The 27,327-nt window shown below is 46.4% G+C and overlaps 2 protein-coding genes across 7 annotated transcripts in view; one reads left to right on the top strand and one right to left on the bottom strand.

Annotated features, from left to right (window-relative positions):
• The window catches only part of LOC140480164 (uncharacterized), a 38,399-nt gene extending 15,411 nt beyond the window's left edge, over window positions 1-22,988 (bottom strand). Inside the window, exons 1-6 of the mRNA XM_072574902.1 lie at window positions 22,932-22,988; window positions 15,816-16,094; window positions 11,427-11,747; window positions 5,887-6,020; window positions 2,106-2,208; window positions 475-564 (exon numbers count right to left, since the gene is read on the bottom strand). Coding sequence (XP_072431003.1) covers window positions 475-564; window positions 2,106-2,208; window positions 5,887-6,020; window positions 11,427-11,747; window positions 15,816-16,094; window positions 22,932-22,952 — 948 coding nt within the window. The 5' untranslated portion in view covers window positions 22,953-22,988. The remainder of the gene's footprint in view (window positions 1-474; window positions 565-2,105; window positions 2,209-5,886; window positions 6,021-11,426; window positions 11,748-15,815; window positions 16,095-22,931) is intronic.
• The window catches only part of rnpc3 (RNA-binding region (RNP1, RRM) containing 3), a 45,312-nt gene continuing 40,949 nt past the window's right edge, over window positions 22,965-27,327 (top strand). For 3 of the 6 annotated variants that reach the window (XR_011961199.1, XM_072574894.1, XM_072574895.1), the window contains exons 1-2: window positions 22,965-23,095; window positions 24,485-24,653. Coding sequence is in view for 5 of the 6 variants with exons in the window: in XM_072574894.1 (XP_072430995.1) it covers window positions 22,992-23,095; window positions 24,485-24,653 (273 nt within the window). In the remaining variant the exon portion in view is untranslated. The other 3 variants (XM_072574897.1, XM_072574898.1, XM_072574896.1) reach the window with 3 other exon arrangements.

Raw genomic sequence — 27,327 nt, 5'->3', positions numbered from 1 at the left:
GTAGGGGTGGAGTTTTTTGGAGATTGGCGGATATTAAGTCATGTTTTGAGGGGCATCTTCAAAGGAGAAAAAGCCTTTCCTGCACACCTTTTCCCCAGGGTTCAGGAAAAGCATCCAATAGCCACTGCCCAGCCCAGTACAATGCTGGAGGCAGAATAAGCTCCTCCTGTAACCCTCCATCAGCCAGCTAAAGGCCTTGATAAGCCTAAGAAAGGACAGGGTGGAGGATGCCTTGCTCACTCACCGTAATTTGAGCTCAGCTGAGGGAATTGCAGGAGCCCAGTGGACTAGCTCCTATGATACATGACTGCCCCCTCACAATGTCTCAAACACACTCAGTGGGGATCAGTAAGGCCCATTTTGGAGTTGCGACCACTGTTTGACATGACAGTCAGGTCCTGAACCAAGTCTCAAAATCCTGACCCTTGTACTAACCAGCACAGACAGAGAAATTGCTCATATTATCAGACATACCTCCAGTAGTGCAATATCCAGCTTGTTTGTATCTATCTGTAACTGGACAATGTTGTGTTGGCTATCTTCCTTACCTCTGCTGCCTGCTACCTAGATAACCAAGAAGACAGTTTAATTCCTGATGTACTGAACACATCAATAATTAGATCAATCCACATAACAAATCAACCCAGGCAGTTTGAAATGTCACTGAAGATTAGAACTGGACACAATTTTGTAATTTTTCAATCCATTTTGTAATTACAGTTAATTAAGCAAGATCAATAAAAACATCATTCAAATTTTATAACACCAACAGTTCTCTGAGTAAAACCTGCTGAATTCCCTAAATTGTTCACCAGCTGTGCTGACCGTGGTGAAAATATAATGGCAGAGAGAACAAACTGATTCAATCCCACTGAGACAACCATGGAATTGGATCTGGAACTAAAACAGATGCATCTCAGTGCTCAGATACACATTCCCACCCTGTGTTCTGATACACAATCCCACCCAGAGCTCAGATACACATTCCCACCCAGAGCTCAGATACACATTCCCACCCTGTGTTCTGATACACAATCCCACCCAGAGCTCAGATACACATTCCCACCCAGAGCTCAGATACACATTCCCACCCTGTGTTCTGATACACATTCCCACCCAGAGCTCAGATACACATTCCCACCCTGTGTTCTGATACACAATCCCACCCAGAGCTCAGATACACATTCCCACCCTGTGTTCTGATACACAATCCCACCCAGAGCTCAGATACACAATCCCACCCTGTGCTCAGATACACATTCCCACCCAGTGTTCTGATACACAATCCCACCCTGTGCTCAGATACACATTCCCACCCAGTGTTCTGATACACAATCCCACCCAGAGCTCAGATACACAATCCCACCCTGTGCTCAGATACACAATCCCACCCTGTGCTCAGATACACAATCCCACCCTGTGCTCAGATACACAATCCCACCCTGTGCTCAGATACACAATCCCACCCTGTGCTCAGATACACAATCCCACCCTGTGCTCAGATACACAATCCCACCCTGTGCTCAGATACACAATCCCACCCTGTGCTCAGATACACATTCCCACCCTGTGCTCAGATACACATTCCCACCCAGAGCTCAGATACACATTCCCACCCAGAGCTCAGATACACATTCCCACCCAGAGCTCAGATACACATTCCCACCCAGTGTTCTGATACACAATCCCACCCAGAGCTCAGATACACATTCCCACCCAGAGCTCAGATACACATTCCCACCCAGAGCTCAGATACACATTCCCACCCAGAGCTCAGATACACAATCCCACCCAGAGCTCAGATACACATTCCCACCCAGTGTTCTGATACACAATCCCACTCAGAGCTCAGATACACATTCCCACCCAGAGCTCAGATACACATTCCCACCCAGTGTTCTGATACACAATCCCACCCAGAGCTCAGATACACATTCCCACCCAGTTATTGGATATGCATTCCCACCCAGTGCTCAGATACACAACCTGTACAAATGATCTGAGATGCTGTATCTCCCCTGCTGATACTGAAACCTGCTGTTATTTTGTCTGGGATGAACATGTAAATTTCAAACCCTAAACCCCGCATCATGGTTCAGACTCACACATAAACTGCCATCCTGCAGCACATGAATACCCTCACTGCATAACTCTCCATGGAGGTCCAGAAATGGGAAACCATGTTCTTTACATGGAATCGGTACAATTCTAGTTTAGCAAAACAAAATAACATTAGTATTTTAATAATAGCTTATGACAATTCTAATGAAATGAATAATTCTTGGATTTTTGTTTATCTGTGTGTGTTTGAAAGTTAGAACCTGTTGGGGTGAGTTCTGGTTGACTGGAAACAGTAACTTTAATGATTGGAATGCATCCGGCCAGCTTGGCTATAGAATATTCTGCCTGGGAACAGGGACAGGGCTTGTTGGGAGATTATAATAGATCACAGCGATCAGTTCAAGCTGGACCTGAGCAGAGCCCAGGGCATCATTGGTGACTAAATGGCGTTTAGAGTGGGGGTTCAGGGATACTCGAGAACAGTATTTGCTCAGTGTACTGAATTTAGTTTATTAATTGTCATGTGTACCGAGGCACAGTGAAAAGCTTTGTCGGGGAGATTGTAATTCAGGGAAGGCCGAATGCAGATGTCAGCTGTAGCATGGCCTAAAAGCTGAGAACATGTGTTTCGACATTGAAGTATAACTGGCCATCAAAAGGGGCACAGGTTCAGTAGTTGGTCAGCTCAGGTGGGAAAGAAGACCAAAAAGACTGAATTTTGGATCAGATTTGAGGGAAGTATGGAAGTGTGCCTATTAATTGAGGATTACAACCAGGGAACACAGGCAGAGTAGAGCTCATGTCAATGGAGGACCACATCAAATTCAAGGAGGCTCAAGAGCTACAGTGTTCTGCTCAGAGCACTACAGGGCTGGCATTGTGCCAGTGATTAGATGCTCAAGAGTAGCCTTGGGAATCCAGTGTGACAGAATCACAGAGGAAGGTTGAGTAACTGAGATGAGCAGCAGGTTGGGTAGTCCGAGATGGAGCAGGGTTTTGGGAAGAACAGAAGCTATATCATAAACAAAACAACCAACGTTTCAGGTACAAGCCCTTCATTAGCCCTTCCTGATGAACGTCGATTCTCTTTCACCTTGGATGCTGCCTGACCTGCTGTACTTTTCCAGCACCACACTCTCAGTCTGGTCTTAGGCCCAAACGTAACGTTTGGTTTTAAAGAGAGTGATGGGACCACTAAAGAAAGGAAATCAGAGGGAATGTTACTGATGACAATGAAGATGGAATCACATTAGCAGCATTGTCACTTGATTGTCAGTCATAATTAAGTTGTGGTTATTTGTTTTTCTACTACATACAGAAATGCAACACTGACCCCAAGATTCAGAGGCACATAAACATCTACTGGAAGACTTGATAGAGATGTACAGTACCATGATGATTTTGGGTCTGGAGTCACATATAGACCAGACCAGGTAGGGATGGCTTTTTTCCTTCCCTAAAGAGTAATAGTGAACCAAATGGATTTTTCTGACAATCAACAATGGATTTCATAGTCATCATTAAACTCTTAATTCCAGAATTTTATTGAATTCAAATTCCACCACCTACTGTGGTAAGATTTTCTTTGCAATAATACCACAAGGCCATCACTTCTCCTGCTTCACTATTCATTACCACAGAAAACAGTTGAAGCCAAAACTTTGCACGAATTCAAGAAAGAGTTAGTTGTAGCAACTGGGGCTGCAGAGATCAAACAGTACGGGGGAGAAAATGGGAACAGAGTACTGAGTCAGATGGCCAGTTGTGATCGTATTAAACGGTGGAACAGGCTCAAAGTGCTGAATGGCCTCCTCCTGCTCTTAATTTCTATGTTTCAATGTTTCTATACAACAAACCACCAGCACAGAGTCAACATCTATATGAGGTGAGAATTGTCCCTGTGATTACACATCCCAGTACAGGGTCAATGTCTCAGGAGAGAAGGAAGATAAAAACCCAAACAAAACTTTAGAAAAAAGACATAAAAATATCAGCAATACTAAAATAAGAGTGAAAGGAGGAAAGGGAAACTGCAACATGTAAAATCAAAGTGAGCAACAAAAGTAGCACCAAAATAGAAAGTGCATTTAAAGTAATAAGTTATAACTAGCTTTTATATTTTTGTGCAGCAGTAGTGGATTTAACAAAAGTGAACCAGTTTGACAATTAGAGTCATAGAGTCCTACAGCACGGAGACAGGCCCTTTGGTACAAACTGGTCTATGCTGACTAAAATGTCCATCCATACTAAGCCCATATACACTTGGCCCATATCCTTCTAATCCTTTCCTGTCCATGTATTTGTCCAAATGGCTTTTAAGTGTTGTTAATGTACCTGCCTCAACCACTTGCGCTAGCAGCTCATTCCATATGTGTACCACCCCCTGTGTAAAAAGGTTGCCCCTCAGGTTCCCTTTCATTCTTTCCCCTCTAACCTTAAACTGATGCCCTCTAGTCCTCAATTTCCCAACCCTGGGAAAAAGACTGAGTGAATTCACCTTATCCATGTCTCTCATGATTAGATTACATTACATTACGTACAGTGTGGAAACAGGCCCTTCGGCCCAACGAATCCACACCGACCCTCCTAACAGCAACCCACCCAGACCCATTGCCTTACATTAACCCCTTCACCTAACACTATGGGCAACTTAGCATGGCCAATTCACCTAACCTGCACATTTTTGGACTGTGGGAGGAAACTGGAGCACCCGGAGGAAACGCACGCAGACATGGGGAAAATGTGCAAACTCCACACAGACCTGAGGTGGGTATTGAATCCTGGTTCCTGAGGCTGTGAGGCAGCAGTGCTAACCATTGTGCCACCATGCCAACCTATGATCTTATACACCTCTATAAGATTCCTCCCCAGTCTCTTACACTCTAAAGAAAAAGGTCTTTTCTTGTCCAACCTCTCCCTATAACTCAGACCATTGAGTCTGGGCAACATCCTTGTAAATTTCTTCTGCACTCTTTCTTGTTTAATAACATCCTTCCTATAGCAAGGTGACCAAAACTGAACACAATACTCCAAGTGCAGCCACACCAATGTCCTGAACAACTGCAACATAATTTCCCAACTTCTATACTCAGTGCCCTGACTGATGAAGGTCAGTGTGTCAAAAGCCTTCCTCACTGCCCTGTCTACCTGGGACTCTACTTTCAGAGATCTGTGAACCTGAACTCCAAGGTCCCTCTGTTCCACTACACTCCTTAAGGCCCTACCATTCACCATGAAACTCCTACCTTGATTTGACTTTCCAAAATGCAACACCTCACACCTATCTATACTGAACTCCATTTGCCATTTCTCAGTCTACTTCCCCAGCTGATCAAGGTCCTGCTGCAATTTCTGATAACCATCCTCGCCATCTTCGTTACCACCTATTTTAGTGTCATCTGCAAACTTACTAATCATGCCTTGTACATTCTCATCCAAATCATTGATATAGATAACAAACAGCAATAGGCCCAGCACCGATCCCTGAGACATTCCACTCGTCACCGGACTCCAGTCCAACAAGCATCCTTCCACTGTTACCTTTTGCTTCCTACCATCAAGCCAATTGTGTATCCAATTTGCCAACTCCCTCTGGATTCTATGTGATCTAACCTTCCAGAGCAGCCTACCACATGGAACCTTATCAAAGGCCTTACTGAAATCCATCTAAACTATGTCTACTGCCCAGCCCTCATCAACCTTCCTGGTCACTTCATCAAAGAACTCTAACAAATTAGTGACAGCAAAGCAGAAAGGGAACATCTTATCAGGTCAATTTACAGAATAAGGGCTAGGAAATAAGAAATCATGTAAATTAATCAATACCCCAGCTTCTTTCGGACCAAAAACCCACGAAACCATCGTTGAATGATCAGCACTGGAGAGCGATGGGCAAGGATGTTGTTGATAGTAGAGAGCAGACTCCTGATACGTCTCAACTCCGTACACCAGGTCGAGATCTGTGTGAGGGATGAGAGCACCAACACTGGTTCAACAAGAAATCAAAGTGCTTCTTATAAAGCAGTAACAGCAAGAAGTGATCAGTTAGCACCATTTCCCATCAGTGATCCATGGGAGTTTGAGAAAGAAGTATTTAGTTATCTCCAAAATGGCTAATTAAATCAACTTCATCTGGTAGAATTTAAAACCACACCTGTAAAATGTACAGTGCTATGAAAGCAGTAAAGCAGCTCAAGGTGCTTCACATTAGCAATTTATCAAACAAAATTTGACAGAAAACAACTTAGGGCAATATAATGACAGGTAACTTGGTCTAAGAGGTCACATTAAAGAGCATCATTATGGAGGAATAAGGGAAATAGAGATGTGCAGGGAGGGAATTTCATATGTCAATGCTGAAGACATTGTCATCAATTTTACAGCGATAGGCTCAGTGATAACTCTTGTGCTCATCTGGCTCTGGTTAATGTCATTGTCATCATGGGATCAATATCTACACAGAGTCATAGAATTTTACAGCACAGCAAGAGGCCATTCAGCCCTTCCTGTCTGCAACGGCTCTCAAAACACTACCCAGTGAGTCGCATTGTCCAGCCCTATCTCCACAACCCTATAATTTCATCACTTCCAAACATCTCCAGCTCTCTTTTGAAACCTCCTCTGGAATCCACCTCCACCACTCTCCCAGGCAGAGATCCTAACAACTCTCTGAGTAAAGATATTTCTACTCATCTCACTTCTAGCTCACTTGCTGACTTACGACTCAGGGTGACACAGTGGCTCAGTGGTTAGCATTGCTGCCTCACAGCACCAGGGATCCTGGCTCTATTCCTGCCTGGGGTGACTGTCTGTGTGGAGTTTGCACATTCTCCCTGTGTCTGCGTGGGTTTCCTCCCACAGACCAAAGATGTGCATGTCAGGTCAATTAGCCACACTAAATTGCCCATGGTGTTAGGTGCATTAGTCAGGGGTAAATGTAGAGAATCTACTATCTTGAAATTGTGACATACCATAGCCCATAGAGGTGCACAGCATAGAAACTCGTTCATGCCGACCATATATCCTAAATAAACCTAGTCCCATTTGGCCCATATCCCTCTAAACCCTTCCTATTCATTTACCCATCCACAAGCCTTTTAAATGTTGTAATTGCACCACTTCCCTGACAACTCATTCCATACACGCACCTCCCTCTGTGTGAAAAAGTTGTCCCTTAGGTCTCTTTTATATCTTTCCCCTCTCACCTTAAAACTATGCCCTCAAGTTTTGGAGTCCCTCAGCCCAGCAAAAAGACCTTGCTTATTTACCCTATCCATGCCTCGCATGATTTTTTAAACCTCTAGAAGGCCATCTCTCAGCCTCCGACTCTCCAGGGGACATTGTCACAGACTTTTTTAATGCATTTGTGGGACGTGGGCTTCACTGGATGGCCAGCATTTATTGCCCATCCCAAGTTGCCCTTGAGAACATAGAACATAGAACAGTACAGCAAAGTACAGGCCCTTTGGCCCTAATGTTGTGCTAACCTTTTATCCGACTCGAAGATCAAACTAACCTACACATCTTTCAATTTACTATCTTCCATGTGTCTATCCAACAATTGTTTAAATGTCCCTAATGTCTCTGACTCCATTACCCCCACTGACAGTGCATTCCACACACTCACCTCTCTCTGTGTACAGAACCTACTTCTGACATCACACCTCAACCTTCATCCAATCACTTTAAAATTATGCCCCCTTGTGAAAACCATTTCTACCCTGGGAAAGAGGCTCTGGCTCTCAACTCTGTCGATGCCTCCCATCATCTTGTACACCTCTATCAAGTCACCGCTCATCTTTCTTCGCTCCAATCTGAAAAGCCCTAGCTCCCTCAACCTTTCTTCATAAGACATGCCCTCCAGTCCAGGCAGAATCCTGGGAAATCTTCATTGCTGGAAAAGCACAGCAGGTCAGGCAGCATCCAAGGAGCAGGAGAATCGACGTTTCAGGCATGAGCCCTTCTTCAGGAATCCTGAAGAAGGGCTCATGCCCGAAACGTCGATTCTCCTGCTCCTTGGATGCTGCCTGACCTGCTGCACTTTTCCAGCAACACATTTTCAGCTCTGATCTCCAGCATCTGCAGTCCTCACTTTCTCCTAGAAATCTCCATTGCCCCTCACTAAAGCTTCCACATCCATCCAATCATGACATGATCAGAACTGAACACAATATTCCAAGTGTGGTCTAACCATGGTTTTATAGAACTGCAGCTTAGCCTTGTGGCTCTTAAACACTATCCCCCTGCTAAGGAAAGGAACCATATTATATGCCTTCTTAACAACCCTACCAACTTGGTTGGCAAATTTGAGGGATCTATGGATATGGACCCCAAGATCCCGCTGTTCCTCCACACTGCCAAGAACCCTGCCTTTAAACCTGTAATCTACATTCAAATTTGACCTCCAACTCGCGAAGGTGAAGGTGAGCTGCCTACCTGTTGTGAGTTGACCCACAATGCCATTACAGAGGGAATTCCAGGATTTTGACCCTATTCAGCTTCTCCCTGTGGCTCAAACCCTCCAGCCCTGGCAACATTCTTGTAAATCTGTTATGAACCCTTTCAAGTTTCACAACATCCCTTCCTATAGCAGGGAGACCAGAACTGCATGTAGTATTCCAATAATGAGCTAATTAATGTCCTGAACAGTCACAACATGACTTTCCAACTCCTATACTCAATGCACAGACCAATAAAGGGAAGCATTCCAAACACCTTCACTATCCCATCCACCAGCAACTCCACTTTCAAGGAACTATGAACCTGCACTCCAAGGTCTCTCTGTTCAGCAACCCTCCTCAGGAACTTACCATGAAGTTATACATCCTGCTCTGATTTGCCTTTCCAAAATGCAGCACCTCACATTTATCCAAATTAAACTCCATCTGTCACTCCCCACAAACTTACAACATCCTTCGTCACTACCCACAACTGTACTGTCGTCTGCAAATTTACTAACTCAACCTTTTTTTGCCCTCATCCAGCTCGTTGATAAAAAAATGACAAACGACAGTGGACCCAAAACAAATCCTTGCAGAACACCACTGGTAACTGAACTCCAGGATGAACATTTCCCATCAACCACTATCCTCTGTCTTCTTTCAGCTAGCTAATTTCTGATCCAAACTACTAAATCAACCTCAATCCCATGTCTCCATATTTTGTGCAGTAGCCTATAGTGGGGAACCTTATCAAATGTTTTACTGAAATCCATATACACCATAACAACAGCTTTACCCTCATCCACCTGTTTGGTCACCTTCTCAAAGAACTCAACAAGGTTTGTGAGGCACAACCTACCCTTCACAAAACCGTGTTGACTATCCCTAATTAACTTATTCTTATTGAGATGAGTATAATTCCTATCTCTTATAACCCTTTCCAACACTTTACCCACAACCGAAGTAAGGCTCACTGGTCTGTAATTACCAGGGTTGTCCCTACTCCCCTTCTTGAACAAGGGGACAACATTTGCTATCGTCCAGTCTTCTGGTACTATTCCTGTAGACAATGATGACATAAAGATCAAAGCCAAAGGCTCAGCAATCTCCACTCTGGCTTCCCAAAGAATCCCAGGATAAAGCCCATCTGGCCCAGGGGATTTATCTATTTTCACACTGAAATATTATTTCTTAAATTCACTCATGGGAAGTAGGCATCACTAGCTGGCCAGCATTTATTGCATGCCCTTAACTGCCCTTGAACTGAATGGCTTATTAGGCCATTTCAGAGGGCAGTTAAGAATCAACCACATTGCTGTGGGTCTAGAATCACATGTCAGTCAGACCAAGTGAGGACAGCAGATTTCCTCCCTGAAGATAATTAATGAACCAGACGGGTTTTTCCGACAATCGATAATGGTTTCATGATCATCAGTAGATTCTTAATTCTGCTTTTTTTTATTGAATTCTAATGCCACAGCCTGCCCTGATAGGATTCAAACCTGGGTCCCTAGAACATTAGCTGAGTTTCTGAACTAATAGTTTCGCAATAATAAATAGAAGATATTGCCCCTCCTTGTCTATGTTTGTATAGGGGGAGTTTTGTAAGGGGGTTAGAATTTTAATTACGAAAGTTATATGTCAACAGTTTATAGTCATTTATCTCTAACTAGAGTCTGTTTCTTCATAATAAATGGTTATCCTTCTAAAGTACAAAAACCTGGCCCATGTTTTCTGTCAACCTGGGTCTAATACGTCAGGAAATGTGGAGAGTTTTGCATACTTTGTTAAAAGCATTAACTTTTGTAATGTCCCCAGAAGTAGTGGAACCTAATTTCCAGCATGGGGTTACTCCAGTGAGGTATGACACTGGGTCATTGAATATGTTTAAGATGGAGATAGATGAATTCTTGTGGGGCAATAGGATCAAAGATTATGGGGGGTAGAAGGAAATGTGGAAATTGAAACACAGTTCTGCTATTATGTTATTGAATTGTAGTGCAGACGTGAAGGGGCAATTAGCCTAGTTCAGTTCCTAATTCATATGTGAGCGTGCTCATATGATCCTCCTTTGAGCTGCAGCTGGATGTCCATCTCCTCAGTTTTGTGGACATCCACATGGTTGAATAGAATGCCATTCCTCTACCGCTGCCATTGGTGTGGCGGAGCCCGTCCCTCCTGGTTCTCTTCAGACATCAATGTAGAACCTTATAATAAGGTCAGAAAATCTGACAGCTGGGAATGAAGATAAAGATGAGTAAAGGCCAAAATTGCAGAATGTTTGGAAATTGCGTTTATGGCTGTGAAAGCACAATCAAAGCAAATCCTGGACACACAAGACTGTTTCAGTCTTTAAATCCTTTTCAGCCTGTCAATGTAGCAAAGCAAATCTCCACAGGGATCCCTGAAAATTTCCCATAGTTTGGGAAAGCAGTGAGCAGAATGTCGAAGGCAGAATGCTGGGTTAAATTTACAAATACTTTTCTCTGAACATATGTATATAACAAATGCACTGGGACACCTCCAATCAAGTTAAAGTGGATGATGATGGATGTTATGCACCTACATCTATTTTCCACACTGTGCCCACATTGGAACCTGCCCCTCACTTCTGCATCTTAAACCTTGCTTTAAAGTTCTCCCCCTAACAGCATTGTGTCTGTCTCCATACCACAATGGACTGCAGCAGTTCAACAAAGCAGCTCACCACCATCTTCTCAAGGGATGGACAATAGTGCTGTCCGAGCCATTCCATGAATGATTTTTTTTTAAATTCTAACCTGGAATACTTAACCTTTCTTTCCTCTTTTTCAACTTTGACAAATTTGCTGCACATATCCTGTGTTTCTTATTCCTGATTTTCAGTCTGATCTTGGTGGATGCATGAAATGTTTCAGTCCCTCAATAACAGATAAAGACACCAACCTGTGAACACAATGGGAGGTCAATAAAGAAATGTGGACTTAAGGCTTTGAATTCTTCAGATTTCGGCCAATCTTCAATGATCTCCTCATCTGAGATGACAAAGTGATCCAAGGCTTTGAGGGACAGAATGCTGTTGACAACGTGATGCCGATAATTTGGAACCAGACTGACTGGGGTGTCAAACAGAGTCAGAACGATGAGGTTTGGGCAAGAAAACAGGGGCTCAACACTACGCAGGGGCCCAATGATGTTACCATGAAGATAAAGGATCTGCAGAGACTTCATTTCAGACCAAAAGTCTTCATCTGGGAGATCCGAGATCTGATAATGGGGGGAAATAAATAAAATAATTATGTTAGTACATTATAACCAAATACAGAACAGTGAAGAAGAAAGGGGAAGCAGATATATTATTCAACAATTCTGTAGTTACATTACGGAGCTTGACGTCAATGCATTAAATTATTTACACCTCCCCAGAGCCAGGTTAAACTATTGTCCCAGTTCCGAAACAGAAATATCTCAACTCTCATCCACTCAACTAATTCCTGATTCGAGGTTTCAGCTCTCAGGACTTATTGTCCTCAACATCCTCTCTAGGACTGCTCAATTTTTAGTAATAGAAGAGATAGCATCTCTTTCCTCATTAGACAGAAATTCCCTTTTCTTCAATTCCCCGAGTTCAGCTCTCAGCATCACTGCATTCAGACTAAACTGTACCTTTGTGCTTCATGTGCAACCTTCCTGTACGTTCACAAGTTGTGATTCCAGTGATCTGAGTCAGGTACAGCTCGCTAGGGAACCAGTTCTAAATAGTTATAAACTAACTTGATAGGTTCAGTAACTTTGCAGCTGCATCTCAATAGGCAGCTTGGTTTCACTGACTAAGACAAAAGAAACTATAAGTTAGTTTTGCTGTTATCTTGGGGAACTTCTCCACAGATCCCTGATGGCAGCAAGACAGGTTAATAGGACAGTTAAGAAGGAACACAGGATACTTGCCTTCATCAGTAGTGTCATAGATAATAGTAACTTTAGTTTGGCCAAAATTGTATAACCAATACAATTTGCCATAATCGGCAGTTCTGTGTGCTGTTGTGAACTCTGCATATAGGAAGGATGTGATTACATTGAAAGGGGTGCAGCAAAGATTCACAGATGTTGCCTGGGATACAGCAGTTTACCTTCAAAGAGAAGCTGGATAAGTTTGGATTGTTTTCTTTAAAGCAGAGAAAGCTGAGAGGGTTCTGGTAGAGGTATATAAGACTATGAGGGGCATGGATAAGGTGGATAGAAAACAGCTGTTCCCTTTAGTTGAAGGGTCAACAACAAGAAAGGGGCATCGATTGAAGGGAAAAGCAGTGGTTTCAGGAGGGATTTGAGGAAATGTTTTTAAACCCAGATGGTGGTGGGGGTCTGGAATGCACTGCCTAGGGAGGCAGGAAACCTGACAATCTTTATAAAGTATCTGGATGAGCATTTGAAATGTCATAACATTCAAGGCTACAGGCCAGGTGCTGGAGAGTCTAGAAGTAGAATATTTTTTATCAGAGCAGGCTTGATGGGACAAACAGTCTCTTCTGTACTGTGTGGTCCTATGAACTCTGCAGTTACCTCTTAGTGGAAAACGTTATCTTTGCTAACTAAGACTTAAAGAAACTATTGGTTACTTTTATTGTTATGTTGAATGCCAAATGCAGACTTCACTAGATTTTAAAAAGAGATGCATTTTTAAAACTGGCATACTTGTCAGATTCCCTACATGTCTAACTCTCTGAGTCAAGTTCTGGGTTCAGGTCTCACATGAGAGGATGAATGTGAAGTCCAAGCTGGTCCCAACAGTGAAATACTTGTCAACTGCTCAAGTGAATGTTTAGATTAGATTAGATTAGATGATTTACAGTGTCGAAACAGGCCCTTCGGTCCAACAAATCCACACCGACCCGCCAAAGCGCACCCACCCAGACCCACTCCCCTACATTTACCCCTTCACCTAACACTACGGGCAATTTAGCATGTCTAATTCACCTAACCTGCACACTTTTGGACTGTGGGAGGAAACCGGAGCACCTGGAGGAAACCCACGCAGACACCGGAAGAATGTGCAAACTCCACACAGAGAGTTGCCTGAGGCAGGAATTTTAGGGAAGAGAAAAAAGCCCTCCCAGTTTCCTGGTCAACATCCGTAAGTAATTTATTTGCAAAACAACACTACTTTTCAAAATTAATTTACCAATTTAAGGTAAGAGAGGAAAGGTTTAAAGGGGACTTAAGAGGGAACTTTTTCACACAGTGTCTGGAATGAGCTCTCAGAGGAAGTGGTACAGGCTGGTACAATTACAACATTTAAAAGGGTATATGAATAGGAAGGGTTTAGAGGGATACGGGCCTAGTGCTGGCAAATGGGACTAGATTAATTTAGGAAATCTGGTCAGCACAGATGAGTGAACCGAAGGATCTGTTTCCGTGATGTACATCTCTACGACTCTAAGATTACAAATTGTCTGATTCAGCCTCAGACAGTTTCCATTGTGAGGTAAGAGAGAGGACTTTGTGGAGGAGATTTATCACGGTAGGTTTGGTCCTACCAACAATTAGCTCAAGGAAATTTCTGCCCAACACGTTTTAAATAATGGAGAAACAGTCCGGCTAATTAAGACACAATGGTAAGGTGAAATCATGTGAAACCTGTGTTTTTGGAATATGCCACTGTGAGTCTAGCATGTACATAATAAATAGATGGATAGCTCCTTAAAGATTCCAGGGAGTGGGAAAAGAAGCCATTGCAGTTAATTCACCAGATGAACTTCCTGGCATTTACCTAAGTGACAACAACAAAGTCAGCCCTGCCATCCTGCAAATTCCTCGTTACCAAAACCTGGGGCTAATGCCAACAACTGAAGTACTGTCTCAGAGACCATTTCATCGACAGCATTTTCCAAACCCATGACCATTACCATCTAGAAGAACAAGGCCTGCAAGTTTCCCTCCAAACCACTCACCATTCTGACTTGTCTTCAGTGTTACTGGGTCAGGATCCTGGTCGGGGGGGGACCACTCATTACACTGCCAACACTCTGCCGTGTTGGGGGCTGTCAAACCTTGAGGCGATAGGAGGTGAGTTTCTCACTACAGAATTCCTAAGACGCTGACTTTTCTTTTATTCATTTGTATGACATGGGTGTGCTGGCTGGTCAGCACTTTTTACTGCCCGGCCCTAGTTGCTCCTTGAGAAGGTGATGGTGAGTTGTTTTCTTGAACCGCTGCAGTCCATGTGCTGTAGGTTTATCCACAATGCCCTAAGGGAGAGAATTCCAGGATTTTGACCCAAGACACTGAAGGAATGGGAATGGCTTACAATGGCCAATGGATGCCCAGTCTTGAGTTGCTAGTTCAAAATCTGTCCCATTTAGCACAGTGAGAGTGGAGGGTATTCTCAATGTGAAGGCGGGACTTTGTCTCCACATGGACCATACAGTGGTCACTCTGATGACCTGCTCTTGTGACCATAGTATTTATCTGGCGGAGTCCAGTCTGTGGTGAACAGTAACTCCCAGAATAGTTAAAAATCACACAACACCAGGTTATAGTCCAACAGGTTTAATTGGAAGCACACTAGCTTTCAGAGCGTCTCTCCTTCATCAGGTGATAGCGGAGGAATCAAGTCTAAAACACTCTACACTCACTACACACACACACATACACTCTCTCACACTCACACCCCCAACGCAGACAGACAGACAGACAAACACACACACACACACACACACAAAGACCCACATGCACACATATATTTTGTGGGGTGAATTTGTACTTGCAGAGTTACCTTGTACTTTGCTCAAAAACTGCATGCATTCATGTAAAACTCTGCAATCTCACTTTTTAGATTAGAATCAATCTAAACATCATGGCATAGACAGAGAACACAGGGGGCTAACACGTTCAAAATATTGTCTAGCTATCACCCATTGTTACAGCTAACCCGAGAATGCAACTTTTAAAAAAGGTTTTGTGATTTACACATGAAAGAAGTGAAACTATGGTATTCAAACAGATTAAAAACTCAACTGACAATCAAGGTATTTTTCAATGTATAATTTCAGTTACATCATACTGTAAAGTTTTGCTATAAATTCTGTGTCTTAGGATTGAGCCCTCCATTACCATCTGATGAAGGAGTGTCGCTCCGAAAGCTAGTGCTTCCAATTAAACCTGTTGGGCTATAACCTGGTGTTGTGTGATTTTTAACTTTGTACACCCCAGTCCAACACCGGCATCTCCAAATCATCCCAGAATGATGACAGCATGTCATTCAGTGATGGTAATGTGATAGCAATGGAAATTGGCTGATATTGTTTTTATTGAGCACACACATTCTTTATTACTTACATGGTTTCCATGGAGATCCAGCTTGATTAAATGGGGACATCCTGCGAGAGCATCGATTTTAGTGATGTAATTCCTAGACAGGTTGCAAACCTTCAAAGCAGAGGATTGAGGCAAGCTGCCCAGATTCTTCAGGTAACGTCCAGACAAGTTTACTACCACAATCTCATCCAGTTTCTTCTCTTTGTATACATTTTCCATCTCTCCACACAACAGGATCAGTGATTTTGAAGGAGACACAAGGTGACTTCTTTTGATTGAATGTTTCATAGCTGCACGGCTCTGTGGAGTATGCAAATCATCAAACAAGCAGAATGAAAGTGGAAGAAATGTTTTATGGCCAGGACATAGAGATTGACTATAATGTGGATCTTATTTACAAATATGCCTCCTTTTTCTATTGTACAAAAAAGCTCATAATCAGAGTGGACATTAGTGCAGCAATGAAGGAACACTGCATTGCTGGGAGAAATTAAACAAAAACCTTGTATACCTTCTCAGACTGGATGTAAAAGGTAAAAGTCAGGTAAAGTTGCCATGATCTTACCAGACCCATTAGTCTGTTCTCTCATTGCCACTCAGGTTGATAGAGTTGTGAAGAAGGTATACAAATGTGCTAGCTTTTATTGGTAGAGGGATTGAGTTTTAGAGCCATGAGATCATATTGCAGCTGTACAAAACTCTGGTGCAGCCGCACTTGGAGTATTGTGTACAGTTGTGGTCACCGCATTATAGAAAGGATGTGGAAGCATTGGAAAGGGTGCAGAGGAGATTTACCAGGATGTTGCCTGGTCTGGAGGGGAGGTCTTATGAGGAAAGGCTGAGGGACTTGTTGTTTTCGTTAGAAAGAAGGTTGAGAGGTGACTTAGTTGAGACATATAAGATGATCAGAGGGTTAGATAGGGTGGGCAGGGAGAGCCTTTTTCCTCAGATAGTGATGGCTAGCACAAGGGGACATAAATTTAAATTGAGGAGTGATAGATACAGGATAGTGGTCAGAGATAGTTTCCTTGCTCAGAGAGTAATAGGGGCGTGGAATCCCCTGCCTGCAACAGTAGTAGACTCACCAAAGTTACAGGCACTTAAATAGTTATTGGATAGACGTATGGATGATAATGGAATAGGACAGGATAGATGGGCTTCAGATTGGATTCACAGGTCAGAGCAACACAGAGGGCTGAAGGGCCTGGACTGCGCTGTAACGTTCTATGTTCTGTGTCTCCTATGACTAAGCCTGTCCTGTATCCATTTTGCCAGCTCACCCTGATGCCATGTGACTTCACCATTTGTACCAGTCTGCTGTGAGGGACCTTGTCAAAGGATTTGCTGAAGTCCACGTAGACAAAAGTGAACCTGACATTTGTGGTGGGCAAGTTGTTGGAGGGAATCCTGAGGGACAGGATTTACATGTATTTAGAAAGGTAAGGACTGATTAGGAATAATCAACATGGCTTTATGTGTGGGTAATCGTGTCTCACCAACTTAATTGAATTTTTTGACGAAGAAACAAAAAGGATTGATGAGGGCAGAGCAATGGATGTGATCTGTTTGGACTTCGATAAGGCATTCAACAAGGTTTCTCATGGTAAACTGGTTAGCAAGGTTAGCTCACACAGAATACAGGGAGAACTAACTATTTGATGCAGAACTGGCTTGAAGGTAGAAGATAGAGGTGGTGATGGAGAGTTGCTTTTCAGGCTAGTGGCCTGTGACTAGCAGTGTGCAACAAGGATCGGTGCTGGGTCCACTGCTTTTTGTCAATTACATAAATGATTTGGATGTGAACATAAAAGGTATGGTTAGTAAATTTGCAGATGACACCAAAATTGGAGGTGTGGTGGACAGCGAAGAAGGTTACCTCAGAGTACAATGGATCTGGATCAGATGGGCCAATGGGCTGAGGACTGACAGATGGAGTTTAATTTAGATAAATGTAAGGTGCTGCATTTTGGAAAAGCAAGTCAGAGCAGGACTTATACATTTAAAGGTAAGGTCCTAGGGAGTGTTGCTGAACAAAGAGACCTCGTAGTGCAGGTTCATAGTTCCTTGAAAGTTGAATTGCAGATATATAAGATAGTGAAGGCGTTTGGTACGCTTGCCTTAATTGGTCAGTGCATTGGGTATAGGAATTGGGAGGTCATGTTGTGCTGTTCAGGACATTGGTTAGGCAATTCTGGTCTCCCCCCTATAGGAAGGATGTTGTGAAACTGGAATGGGTTCAGAAAAGATTGATAAGGACAAAACAGAGTACATCCAAAAAGCGCAACAACCACTTGCAGATACCAACACCTACCAAAAGAGGGAGTTTGACCCACCCCACAGCTCACCAATAGGATAAACAACACACTGAGGAACCTATAAAAAAACAGACAGATAACCAGGTTTGACCTATAAAGAATGAAACCTGAAAGCAACAACACCCCCAGGTTCTATGGACTACCTAAAGTGCACAAACCAGACATCCCACTCAGACCCATAGTATCACTACCAGGGACACTATCACACAAACTGGCTAAAGAACTACAGCAGAAACTGAAACATCTGATCAGCGGATCCAGACAATCTATACAATCGACACAGGAATTCTTGGACATCATCAGAAATATGCACATAGACAAGGAAGAAACTATGGTCTCATTCGGTGTAACGGCACTGTTCACCTCTATCGACAAAACCCTAGCCAGAGAAACAATAGCCAACCTACTGGACGTACAGAACAGACAACAAGACGGTGAACATATCAACAAAGACGGCATACTCAAACTACTGGACCTGTGCCTCACGACACACTTCACATTCAACAACCAAATATATGAACAAATCAACGGAACACCCATGGGCTCATCCACCTCTGGACTCATAGCAGAAGCGGTCATGCAAAGGTTAGAACAAACAGTCTTACTGCAAATTCAACCCAAACTCTGGATCAGATACGTGGATGACACCTTTGTAATAATTAAAAACACAGAAATAGAGAACACACACCAGATCATCAACACCACACTCACAGGAATCCAATTCACGAGAGAGGAAGAAAAGGACAACCAACTCCCATTCCTAGATGTGATGGTACAGAGAACACCGAACGGAGAATTCACCACAAAGGTATACAGGAAAGCCACACCACAGACCAAGTCCTGAACTACGAAAACAACCACCCCAACACACACAAAAGAAGTTGCATTAAGACACTGTTCAAAAGAGCCACAACAAACTACAGTACACCAGGAAGAACACCTATACAATGTATTCGCTAAAAACGGATACCCGCGCAATTTCATCAACAGATGCCTAAGGGAAAGACAGCGGAACGAGGACATGCCGCAACCCAAAGGACTAGCCACACTACCATATATCAGGAGCATTTCCGAACTGACAGCCAGACTACTGCGACCACTCGGACTCATAACAGCACACAAACCAACAGCCACTCTCAGACAACAACTCACCAGAACGAAGGACCCGATACCCAGCATGAGCAAAACCAATGTAGTGTACAAAATCCCATGCAAGGACTGCACAAAACACTACACAGGACAAACAGGAAGACAGCTAACGATCCGCATCCATGAACACCAACTAGTCACGAAACAACATGACCAGCTATCCTTAGTAGCCACACACGCAGATGACAAGCAACATGAGTTCGACTGGGACAACACTACTATTATAGGACAAGCCAAACAGAGAACAGCCAGGGAATTCCTCGAGGCATGGCACTCATCCACAGATTCAATCAACAAGCACATCAACCTGGACCCAATATACCGGCCACTGCAACGGACAGCTGGAACTGACAACCGGAAGCAGCAGATACAAACCACTATAAATGCCGGAGGAAACAGCACAGAAGCGCTTCACAGGAGGCTCCCAAGCACTGAGGGTGTCACCTAGACAGGGGACGAAACGTCTGCAACACAAATTCCCAGCTCGGCGAACAGAACCACAACAACGATGAGGATGTTGCCAGGACTGGAGGATTTGAGCTATAGGGAGAGATGTTAAGGCCTTTTTCTGTGCTATAACTAATCTATAACTCTATTCCATGATTTTCAATCTCAGACGAGCTGGTAACCAGGACAGTTGGCTACGAAAGAGCCCATGACACTATTTTGGAGAAAAGAGGAGTTATTTTTGAAGTACCTGAGCACTCACTCAGTGCTTGCTGTGTACAAATTGACAACTGAACTAACTACTGTATAACAGTGACCATTGTTCAAAGACTATTATATTGGCTGTAAAATAATTTGAGACTTCCTACGGACATGAAAGCAACTTACCAATATCAAAACACATTGAGATCATCCCCCACACTGAGCCCCACCCCCACTATGAGCCCCTCCCTCCACACTGAGCCCTTCCTCCACTCTGATCCCCTTCCCACACTGAGCCCCTCCCCCCCACTGAGACCCACCCCCACTCTGAAAACCTCCCTCACACTGAGCCCCTCCCTCAAACTGTGCCCATCCCCCACACTAAGCCCCTCCCCCACACTGAACCCCTCCCACACACTGAGACCCTCCCCCTCACTGAACGCCTCCCTCACACTGAGCCCCACCCACACACTGAGCCCCCCCTCCACATTGAGCACCTCCCTTACACTGAGCCCCCCCCACACTGAGCCCCTCCCCCACACTGAGCCCCGCCCCCACACTGAGCCCCTCCCCACTCTGATCCCCTTCCCACACCGAGCACCTCCTCCACACTGAGCCCCACCTCCACTCTGAGCCCCACCCCCACTCTGAGCCGCTCCTCCACACTGAGCCCCACCCCCACACTGAGCCCCTCCCTCACACTGAGCTCCTCCCTCCACACTGAGCCCCTCCCTCACACTGAGCCCCACCCCCACACTGAGCCCCTCCCTCACACTGAGCCCCACCCCCACACTGAGCCCCTCCCACACACTGAGCCCCACCCTCACACTGAGCCGCACCCCCACACTGAGCCCCTCCCCCACACTGAGCCCTCCCCCACACTGAGCCCCTCCCCCCACACCGAGCCCCTCCCCCACACTGAGCCCCTCACACCACACTGAGCCCCTCCCCCACACCGAGCCCCTCCCCCACACCGAGCCCCTCCTCTACACTGAGCGCCTCCCCCACACTGAGCCCCTCCCACACACTGAGCCCCTCCCCCACACCGAGCCCCTCCCCCACACTGGGAGCCCCTCCCCCACACTGGGAGCCCCTCCTCCACACCGAGCCCCTCCCCCACACCGAGCCCCTCCTCCACACCGAGCCCCTCCCCCACACTGGCAGCCCCTCCCCCACACTGGGAGCCCCTCCCCCACACTGGGAGCCCCTCCCCCACACTGAGCCCCTCCCTCACACTGAGCCCCTCCCTCACACTGGGAGCCCCTCCCCCACACTGGGAGCCCCTCCCCCACACTGAGCCCCTCCTCCACACTGAGCCCCTCCTCCACACTGAGCCCCTCCCCCACACTGAGCCCCTCCCCCACACTGAGCCCCTCCCCCACACTGGGAGCCCCTCCCCCACACCGAGCCCCTCCTCCACACTGAGCCCCTCCCTCACACTGAGCCCCTCCCCCACACTGGGAGCCCCTCCCCCACACTGGGAGCCCCTCCCCCACACTGGGAGCCCCTCCTCCACACCGAGCCCCTCCCCCACACCGAGCCCCTCCTCCACACTGAGCCCCTCCCTCACACTGAGCCCCTCCCCCACACTGGGAGCTCCTCCCCCACACTGGGAGCCCCTCCCCCACACTGGGAGCCCCTCCCCCACACTGAGCCCCTCCTCCACACTGAGCCCCTCCCCCACACCGAGCCCCTCCCCCACACCGAGCCCCTCCCCCACACCGAGCCCCTCCCCCACACCGAGCCCCTCCTCTACACTGAGCGCCTCCCCCACACTGAGCCCCTCCCCAACACTGAGCCCCTCCCCCACACCGAGCCCCTCCCCCACACTGGGAGCCCCTCCCCCACACTGGGAGCCCCTCCTCCACACCGAGCCCCTCCCCCACACCGAGCCCCTCCTCCACACTGAGCCCCTCCCTCACACTGAGCCCCTCCCCCACACTGGGAGCCCCTCCCCCACACTGGGAGCCCCTCCCCCACACTGAGCCCCTCCCTCACACTGAGCCCCTCCCTCACACTGGGAGCCCCTCCCCCACACTGGGAGCCCCTCCCCCACACTGGGAGCCCCTCCCCCACACTGAGCCCCTCCTCCACACTGAGCCCCTCCTCCACACTGAGCCCCTCCCTCACACTGAGCCCCTCCACAAAACTGAGCCCCTCCCCCCACACCGAGCCCTTCCCCCACACTGAGCACCTCCCTCACACTGAGCCCCTCCCCCACACTGAGCACCTCCCTCACACTGAGCCCCTCCCTCACACTGAGCCCCTCCACCCACACTGAGCACCTCCCCCACACTGAGCACCTCCCTCACACTGAGCCCCTCCCCCACACTGAGCACCTCCCTCACACTGAGCCCCTCCCTCACACTGAGCCCCTCCCCCCACACTGAGCCCCTCCCCTACACTGAGCCCCTCCCTCACACTGAGCCCCTCCCTCACACTGAGCCCCTCCCTCACACTGAGCCCCTCCCCCACACTGGGAGCCCCTCCCCCACACTGAGCCCCTCCTCCACACTGAGCCCCTCCTCCACACTGAGCCCCTCCGCCACACTGGGAGCCCCTCCCCCACACTGAGCCCCTCCCTCCACACTGAGCCCCTCCCCTACACTGAGCCCCTCCCTCACACTGAGCCCCTCCCTCACACTGGGAGCCCCTCCCCCACACTGAGCCCCTCCCCCACACTGAGCCCCTCCCCCCACACCGAGCCCCTCCCCCACACTGGGAGCCCCTCCTCCACACCGAGCCCCTCCCCCACACTGAGATCCCCTCCTCCACACCGAGCCCCTCCCCCACACTGGGAGCCCCTCCCCCACACTGGGAGCCCCTCCCCCACACTGGGAGCCCCTCCCCCACACTGGGAGCCCCTCCTCCACACCGAGCCCCTCCCCCACACTGGGAGCCCCTCCCCCACACTGGGAGCCCCGCCCCCACACTGGGAGCCCCTCCTCCCATGGCACTGACCCTCCCTCACTCCCTCATACAGACATAGCCCCGATCTCCCTGTCCCTGTCTGTCTCTGACTCACCCTCCGGCAGGTCGCCGCCATCTCTCTCCGTCTCTCGGGGCGGCCGAGTTTCAGGTTGCTATGGAAACCGCGGGGGTGCGGTCGCTGCGCATGTGCGGACCGGGCCCCGCCCGTGACGGCGGTGCGCATGCGCGGGGCTGCAGCGCTTCGCGGATCCTCTTCCGGTGAGTGTGAAGGACCATCTGGGGGGGGAATGGAGGAGGTTGGTCAGTAAAGGTTAGAGATGTGGACAGCTCAGTAACTGTGAGGTAGTGTCCCTGGGCAGGCAGTATCTGCAAAGGGACTATACATGGTGGGATTCTGGGGCACACCAGGGACCTTCATCTACAGGACAAATGGTTAAGGAGGCCTATGGAATACTTACCCTTATTGGCTGAGGCAAAGCTTAAGGGTGGGGAGTTCAGGTTGGAACTGTGTAACATGTTGGCTCGGCCATAATTAAAGTATTGTGTGCAGTTCAGGTGAATACTATACAGGAGGGATGTGATAATATTGGAGAGGGGACGGAGAAGATTCACCAGGATGTTGCCCGGGCTGGAGAGTTTAGTTACAAAGAGAGATCATGCAGACTGGGGTTGTCTCTATAGGAGCAGAGGAGAAAGTGAGGACTGCAGATGCTGATGATCAGAGCTTAAAAATGTGTTGCTGGAAAAGCGCAGCAGGTCAGGCGGCATCCAAGGAGCAGGAGAATCGACGTTTCGGGCATAAAGGAAGAAGGGCTTATGCCCGAAATGTCAATTCTCCTGTTCCTTTGATGCTGCCTGGCCTGCTGCACTTTGCCAGCAACACATTTTTAAGCTCTATAAGAGCAGAGGAGATTGTAGCAGGATATAATTGAGATTTGTTTGGTGGAGGAATCAATGCCCCGAGGGTATTGATTTAAGGTAAGGGGCAGGAGGTTTAAAAGATGTGAAGAAAAGCATTTTCAACTAGAGGCTGTTGGGAATCTGGAACTCGGGAATCTGGAACTCGGGCTTCTGCCTGTCAGGGTGGTGGAGGCAGAAATCTTCAACATTTAAGAAGTTTTTAAATGTGCATTTACAATGCTAAGGTATATTAGACTACAGAAACAAAAACAAAAGTTGTTTGAAAAGCTCAGCAGGTCTGGCAGTATCTGTGAAAGAATCAGAGTTAACGTTTCGGGTCTGGTGACCTTTCCTCGGAGGGTTTTCCAAGTTCTGTTTTTGTTTCTGATTTATAGCATCTGCAGTTCTTTTGGTATTAGACTACAGGCCCAGTGCTGGAATAGAATAGTTAGGTGGTTGTTTATGACTAAGAGGCTCATAATAGGCCAAAGGACCTTTTTCTGTGCTGTCAAACCGAATGACACATTCACACAGTCCTGAAACCATACCTCTCACATACCACCCATACTCTCACTATGCACCTTCGTCATCTCCCCACACTCCACCTCCCCGCGCACACCCTGCCCTGCACACACACCCGGCACTCAGTCCTCGTTTAACCCCAGTGCCCAGTTATATCCTGGATTGTGGAGTTCTCCAGTTACAATGCCCTGTTGACTAACGTCCTGTGTTTCTTTGTCTTTCCAGAGAGATGGCTTCTCCAGTCGCCACAGAAAATGTCACCCTTCCAAACAATAGCAGCAAGACCATTCTGGTGCGCCATCTTCCATCAGATTTAACACAAAGTGAGAAGGTGGATCTGCTGAAGTATTTCGGAGCAGTGTCTGTGCGGGTTTTATCAGACAAAGGAAGACTGGTATGACTACAGTAGTATTAGCCATACTTCTGTAACAGGCATTGTTTTCCTTTCCTTCAATTGTTTAACTTTCGATCTGTTGTTATATAAATAGTACTGAGGGAACGCCACACTGTCAGAGGGTTGGTGTTGAGGGTGTGACATGCTATCGGAGGGTCAGCGCTGAGGGAGCGCCAAGCTGTTTGATGTATTTAATAGACACACAGGATCTTATGGAACTATTGTGAAGATAGAGAATCCTCAAATCTACTCTGATATTAACCCTTCGGTCAATATCACTCAAGTGGATTCGCTGCTCCTCATTTCTTTTGAGGCTTGCTGTATGCATATTAGCTACGGTATTTCTTACAGTAAACAGTGGATTGCACCTAAATTGGAAAGGGACTAATATACTGGCAGGGAAATTTGCTAGAGCTGCTCGGGAGGATTTAAACTAGTAAGGTGGGGGGGATGGGACCCAGGGAAATAGTGAGGAAAGAAATCAATCTGAGACTGGTACAGTTGAGAACAGAAGTGAATCAAACAATCACGGTAGGCAGGGACAAGGTAGGACAAATAAATTAAACTGCATTTATTTCAATGCAAGGGGCCTAACAGGGAAGGCAGATGAACTCAGGGCATGGTTAGGAACATGGGACTGGGATGTCATAGCAATTACAGAAACATGGCTCAGGGATGGGCAGGACTGGCAGCTTAATGTTCCAGGATACAAATGCTACAGGAAGGATAGAAAGGGAGGCAAGAGAGGAGGGGGAGTGGCATTTTTGATAAGAGATAGCATTACAGCTGTGCTAAGGGAGGATATTCCTGGAAATACATCCAGGGAAGTTATTTGGGTGGAACGGAGAAATAAGAAAAGGATGATCACCTTATTGGGACTGTATTATAGACCTCCTAATAGTGAGAGGGAAATTGAGAAACAAACTTGTCAGGAGATCTCAGCTATCTGTAAGAATAATAGGGTAGTTATGGTCGGGGATTTTAATTTTCCAAATATCGACTGGTACTGCCATAATGTTAAGGGCTTAGATGGAGAGGAATTTGTTAAGTGTGTACAAGACAATTTTCTGATTCAATATGTGGATGTACCTATTAGAGAAGGTGCAAAACTTGACCTACTCTTGGGAAGTAAGGCAGGGCAGGTGACTGAGGTGTCAGTGGGGGAGCACTTTGGGGCCAGTGACCATAATTCTATTCGTTTTAAAGTAGTGTTGGAAAAGGATAGACCAGATCGAAAAGTTGAAGTTCTAAATTGGAGAAAGGCCAATTTTGACGATATTAGGCAAGAGCTTTCAAAAGCTGATTGGAGGCAGATGTTCGCAGGTAAAGGGACGGCTGGAAAATGGGAAGCCTTCAGAAATGAGATAACAAGAATCCAGAGACAGTATATTCCTGTCAGGGTGAAAGGGAAGGCTGGTAGGTATAGGGAATGCGGGATGACTAAAGAAATTGAGGGTTTAGTTAAGAAAAAGAAAGAAGCATTTGTCAGGTATAGACAGAATGGATTGAGTGAATCCTGAGAAGAGTATAAAGGCAGTAGGAGTATACTTAAGAGGGAAAGCAGGAGGGCAAAAAGGGGACATGAGATGGTGTTGGAAAATAGAATTAAGGAGAATCCAAAGGGTTTTTACAAATATATTGAGGATAAAAGGGTAACTAGGGAGAGAATAGGACCCCTCAAAGATCAGCAAGGCGGCCTTTGTGTGGAGTCACAGAAAGTGGGGGAGATACTAAATGAATATTTTGCATCAGTATTTCCTGTGGAAAAGGATATGGAAGATATAGACTGTAGGGAAATAGATGGTGACATCTTACAAAATGTCCAGATGACAGAGGAGAAAGTGCTAGATGTCTTGAAACGGTTAAAGTGGATAAATCCCCAGGATCAGGTGTACCCGAGAACTCTGTGGGAAGCTAGAGAAGTGATTGCTGGGGCTCTTGCTGAGATATTTGTATCATCGATAGTCACAGGTGAGGTGCCGGAAGACTGGAGGTTGGCAAATGTGGTGCCACTGTTTAAGAAGGGCGGTAAAGACAAGCCAGGGAACTATAGACCAGTGAGCCTGACCTCAGTGGTGGGCAAGTTGTTGGAGGGAATCCTGAGGGACAGGATGTACATGTATTTGGAAAGGCAAGGATTGATTAGGGATAGTCAACATGGCTTTGTGAGTGGGAAATCATGTCTCACAAACTTGATTGAGCTTTTTGAAGAAGTAACAAAGAGGATTGATGAGGGCAGAGCAGTAGATGTGATCTATATGGACTTCAGTAAGGTGTTCGACAAGGTTCCCCATGGGAGACTGATTAGCAAGGTTAGATCTCATGGAATACAGGGAGAACTAGCTATTTGGATACAGAACTGGCTCAAAGGTGGAAGACAGGGAGTGGTGGTGGAGGGTTGTTTTTCAGACTGGAGGCCTGCGACCAGTGGAGTGCCACAAGGCCCTCTACTTTTTGTCATTTACATGAATTATTTGGATGCGAGCGTAAGAGGTACAGTCAGTAAGTTTGCAGATGACACCAAAATTGGAGGTGTAGTGGACAGCGAAGAGGGTTACCTTAGATTACAACAGGATCTGGACCAGATGGGCCAATAGTCTGAGAAGTGGCAGATGGAGTTTAATTCAGATAAATGTGAGGTGCTGCATTTTGGGAAAGCAAATCTTAGCAGGAC

Source organism: Chiloscyllium punctatum, chromosome 7, assembly GCF_047496795.1.
Source record: "Chiloscyllium punctatum isolate Juve2018m chromosome 7, sChiPun1.3, whole genome shotgun sequence".
In the NCBI taxonomy this organism is placed as follows: Eukaryota; Metazoa; Chordata; class Chondrichthyes; order Orectolobiformes; family Hemiscylliidae; genus Chiloscyllium; species Chiloscyllium punctatum.
The sequence above is the reverse complement of the archived record's forward strand: the minus strand, read 5'-3'. Positions and strand labels throughout refer to the sequence as shown.